Source organism: Octopus bimaculoides, chromosome 4 (assembly GCF_001194135.2).
Source record: "Octopus bimaculoides isolate UCB-OBI-ISO-001 chromosome 4, ASM119413v2, whole genome shotgun sequence".
Lineage (NCBI taxonomy): Eukaryota > Metazoa > Mollusca > Cephalopoda > Octopoda > Octopodidae > Octopus > Octopus bimaculoides.
The window spans coordinates 1,798,993-1,804,160 of record NC_068984.1 but is presented as its reverse complement, the minus strand read 5'-3'; the positions used below and the strand labels follow the sequence as shown (position 1 = coordinate 1,804,160).

Sequence of the window (5,168 nt, the reverse complement as noted above, 5' to 3'; positions counted from 1 at the left end):
GGACGATTTGACTGAGGACTGGTGAAACCAGATGGCTACACCAGGCTCCAATCTGATTTGGCAGAGTTTCTACAGCTGGATGCCCTTCCTAACGCCAACCATGGAGTTAATTCCCTGCATTCAGCCCTGAGAGCAATGTTTATAGCAGAAACAAATTACATAATTCTTGTTCTCTTGCCATTCATTCATTAATATTATGCCAACTTCTTTCCTGACACTTTTACTGTAAAGCATAAGTGTATTGAATCCTAACTACCAGTTACTAGTATCATTATGCCTAATCAAAATTATCATTCATTTATATATATATATATATATATATATAACTGGAAAAAAAAACCCATCTCACTACATCTACACATTCAAAGCAGCAACACACCTTGATAAACTCAGTGGCTATTACTAAATTCAGGCCACAACAGACAGAGAGGATGTTCTTGAAGCTGAGGAGTTCAAATTAACAGAGACAATATTTACATATCTCCTGAGGAAACACAACTAGATCTCATAATGCAGGGAAACAGTTGCATAATCAAGTACCTACATGCCTGAAGAACTACATTGCATAGAAACAATTGTAGTGATTGAAAATAGATGTCCAACCATACCTTTTCTTGTTACCTACAATTTCTCCACTTACCTATTCACACACGACAGATACCCTGACAAAAACCTGGAAGTACATATAATACTACAACTGGATAGCAAAGGGGAAGCCTGAAGGTGGATGAGCTTTATACTCTACTCTGCTACATTCTTACATAACTATATATATATATATAGTGAGAATTTACAAAAAACAAAGGAGGAAGACGGGTGTGTAAACAACAAACAGATGTATTAGTTTAACGCTCGGGAAGTGAGAAAGTCTTTTACGTTTTGAGCCTACGCTCTTCGACAGAAAGGAAAACAGAAATAAACAGGGAGAGAAAATGGAAAAAGGTTTAGTGGCTAATGATCAATCATGGCGAATGCCGGACAGGAGAGCTAGGAAGAAGGGGAGATAATAAAGTAGTGGTGATCCCAAAACGAAGGTGGATCGTGCATGTGTATGTGAGAGCATGTATGTGCGTGTGGAAGGGGGCTGGTGACATTGACATGCGCGTGTGTGCATGTGGAAGGGGGCTGGTGACATTGACATGCACGTGTGTGCATGTGTAGGTGCCGGGAAGTGATTTAGCTGTTATTTCTTGCATTTTGATTGTAATAGTAATAATGAGTGTATTGCATACAGTGCTCAGGTGTGCTACAACTCATCAGAAAAAATAACCAACTCTGAGTAATAAATCATTTCAAAGAATTCTATCAATTTCCTGCCTATGTTTCACTTTGTGCCAAAATTATAGCAGTGAATTTATAGAATTGTTAAAGATTTGAACAAAATGCCTTGTGGTGTTTCATCCAGCATTTTACATTCTGTCTTCAAATTCCACCAAAGTCAATATTTAACCTTGCAAATTCAATAAAATACCAGTTATGTACTGGGGATCAATTTATTTGTCTATTTCTGGTTTTGTGCTGATCTTTGACACTAATGAAATTTTTCCGTATTCCTTGCAGGTCGTAATCATTTGGAATTACCATTTTATTCTAAATATCTATTAATTGCTGCTTACCTGGCATCATACAATCCAGCCAAGACTGATCGACGATTCTTTTGTAAGGTAATGTCTGCTAGATTTTGGTTAATTCCATTCATTGTTAAACACCAAGTTTTTTTCTCTAAAAACATCGTTTTTGACCTTCGACAAATATTTCTACATTTCAGAAATCTAACAAGGTTCATGGAAGTCTCCGGAAAAAGAAGAATGAGAGGGTAAGAGATTTTGGCTTTCGTTTCTTGTTTTTAGGAAGTAAAGAATTGGTTCAATTCAAACAGTCAGCACCTCTTGTTTGCATTATTTTTTTAATATCCTGAGAGGAGGAAAAAAAAAGTTTTCATTTTACAACACTTCATTGCAATTAAAAGATTGTCAAGTGAAAATGTGCTGACCAATCTTGTTAACCTATGGATAAGTCAACTTGGACTACAAAACTAAGAAGAAATACACTTTCTCAAAATCATCTTTTCTTCATGAATGACTTAAAGATATTTGCAAAGTCTGAAAAAGAGATCAATTTACCTGTTAATACAATAAAGGTGTTACAGTGATGTTGGAATGAAGTTTGATAAATTGTGTTCGACTTTAGCCATGAAGAGAAGAGAAAGAACTCATTGTAATGGAATATACTTCTTGAAAGAATGGATTTTTAAACTTGCTGCCAATGGATATGAGTATCTAGGAATATAGGAACTATGATTTTATGTATTAAAAAATAAATAAAACAGTGAAACCAATATATTTAATGAGATTAAATCTTGTACTGAAGTCCAAATTTAAGGAATTTGATAAATGCTATTCAACACATGACTGGTTGCTGTTTTGCATTCTTGTGCTGGAATAGTGGATCTGGATATAAGATTGAGGCATCAGACAATTAAACAAAAACACCCCCAAATTGTCCATGGGGCACTTCATTCAAAAGCGTATGTCAGTCATTTATATATAGCGAATATAAGATTGGAGGGAGGGGACTTGTGAACAATTTCTGGTTGTGTAAATGAAGTACAAAAGTCAGTAAACCACGAAGAGATGATGGGAACAATTCAAACATGTTGTGATAGAAGAAGGACTTAGATGTGTTGAACATGAAGAGAGCATACCAAAGCAGGATAATATGTGGAAGAAATGCAGTTATGTGGAGAGTATCACAGAAACACCAAGAATATATAAAATCAAAACTGTAGGAATGGCTACAGAGCAGTGGTTTAAAGAGAGAAACTGAAGGGGATTGTTGATGGCTGCTAAGCTTGAAGCTCTGAATATGTGAAGAAAAGGCATTTACTCCACCACTTCCAACAAACTAATACCACGTCTGTAATAAGTAGGAGAAAAATATCGATCGTTTTGTAGAGGATTGTGAAGTGTTTGGGAAGATCACAAATGCTGTCCTGATTGGAATGTGCTTCAATTTCCACTGGTCACTCCGTAAAAGATACGGATGCAATGCTTGAGACAATCATGTACCAGAAAAGGATACAAACAAACTTGGTAAACCAATAATTCTATAAGATTATGACGTCCAGGAAGACAGAATAACTGAACAACAAAGGCCAGATGTTATGACATAAAAAAGTCAGTGTCTCATAATATGTGTTGCAAAATACTGGACATTCTAAGCTGCAAAAGTAGAACCGTGGTCAATAATGGTTTGCAGCATTTTGGTTTTCCCAATCCAGTAACACCGATGCCAGGAGCACATAAAAGCACCCATTACACTTTCAGAGTGGTTGGCATTAGGAACGGCATCCAGCCATAGAAACCACAGCCAAACCAGACTGAAGTCTGATACAGCCTTCCAGCATGCCAGCCCTGGTCAAACCGTCCAACCCATACCAGCATGGACAACAGACGTTAGATGATGATGATGAGTTCTAGGTTCAACTTTAGTTTCTGCCATGTCTAAATAAATATATAATTAATAAATAAATCGCTCTGCAGAAAGTTCAGTCAACCGAAGCCTTCCTTCTCTTCCTCGTTTGTCGTTAATCAAGTGATTCATGACTTGGACCTCATCTCAAAGCAGACATGGCTATGTGCTTTAGAAGTTTACTTTCAGCTAAATAGTTCCAGGATCAATCCCACCATGGGGCACCTTGGGGCAAGTGTCTTCTACTCTAGCCTCTGCTTCACCATTTCTTTGGCTTTGGAATTTGCTAGAAGCAAACTGCCAAACCGTCTGTCACATATGTGTTTATGTGTGTTGGCAGAAGAACTGAGCAGTAGTGGGTGGGGGACCAATGCAGTTCTTTGAAATGCACCCAGTTCCAGACTTCCAGGCATTCTCCTTGCTGTTGGAATGGAAGTGAACTGCTGGGAACCAATGATTCTATGAATCACCAACTGTGATATAGAATAAAGAAAATAGAATAAAACCAAAACCTGTTGTCTTGAAGTAGCATTGGAAAATGTAGTCCTAGATACACTATGTCTGAAAAAAAAAAGATAGGATAATCAAAACTGGAACCGGTTTCATCAGGACTGACATGGCTTAAACATCAACAACAACCATAAAAACTTGGAAAAACCATTTGATTCTGGTGCTTCTTTTCAATTTCAGACAAGCAACCACCTTTTGGGTCCGAAACTGTTTACTTTGGATCGTTTAATGGCAATATTCTACTCCATAGTCGAAGACAGGGTGGCACCGTCCGCCAACCTATTTATGCAAGTAAGTAAGAGGGTATGTTAATATATCTTATGGCCAGGGAGGGGCAGGGGACTGGTTTGTATATGTTTGAGGGTCAAACTCTGTTGGGAAAGAGCAAAGCTGTATAATAGTTGAGCCCCTAATTTGGTTCCATTTACCAATTGAAGCTAGTTCACTGAGGCTGTTAATGGTTTCAGTACTTGAGTGAATTTCCTCTAAAATGTTTGTGAAGAATTAGAACCCTCCTCAGGAACATCATTAGGGTTATGGGCAACACATCTTTCTAAAGAAATCTTTTGATTTTATTTCTATATTTCAATCATTAAACATTGAAGCCCAGTGGCTCTGGGATTAGGGTCCTCAACAGTTGACCACAAGGTCCAATAATTTAAATCTTACTACAACTGTCAAGTTATATCCTATACAAAAGGTTCACAACGATGCTTGTTCTTCATTACCAAACTGAATCTGCAGATCTCAATCCATTTCGCAGTTGGGTGGTTAACATCCAAGTTATCTCTTAAAGAAATAAACCATCCTACCAGCTTAAATGGTTGTGAATCTCCATAATTAGACTGTATGACGCATGCGTACGAACAACCATGCTACATGGCAGTGAAACATGGGCTGTAACTGCTGAGGACATACGTAAGCTCGCAAGGAATGAAGCCAGTATGCTCCGTTGGATGTGTAATGTCAATGTGAATACCCGTCAGAGTGTAAGTATCTTGAGAGAAAAGCTGAACATTAGAAGCATCAGTTGTGGCGTGCAAGAGAGACGATTGCGCTGGTATGGACATGTGGTGAGAATGGAGGAGGATAGCTGCGTGAAAAAGTGCCACACCCTAACAGTTGAGGGAACCCGTGGAAGAGGTAGGCCCAGGAAGACCTGGGCTGAGGTGGTGAGGCAAGACCTT

The 5,168-nt window shown here is 38.2% G+C and overlaps 1 protein-coding gene across 6 annotated transcripts in view; it reads left to right on the top strand.

Annotated features, from left to right (window-relative positions):
- Positions 1-5,168, top strand: part of LOC106869028 (origin recognition complex subunit 5) — a 48,739-nt gene that overhangs the window by 36,430 nt on the left and 7,141 nt on the right. For all 6 annotated transcript variants that reach the window (XM_014914521.1, XM_014914524.1, XM_014914520.2 and 3 more), the window contains exons 11-13: positions 1,561-1,664; positions 1,769-1,816; positions 4,162-4,272. In XM_014914521.1, coding sequence (XP_014770007.1) covers positions 1,561-1,664; positions 1,769-1,816; positions 4,162-4,272 — 263 coding nt within the window. The remainder of the gene's footprint in view (positions 1-1,560; positions 1,665-1,768; positions 1,817-4,161; positions 4,273-5,168) is intronic.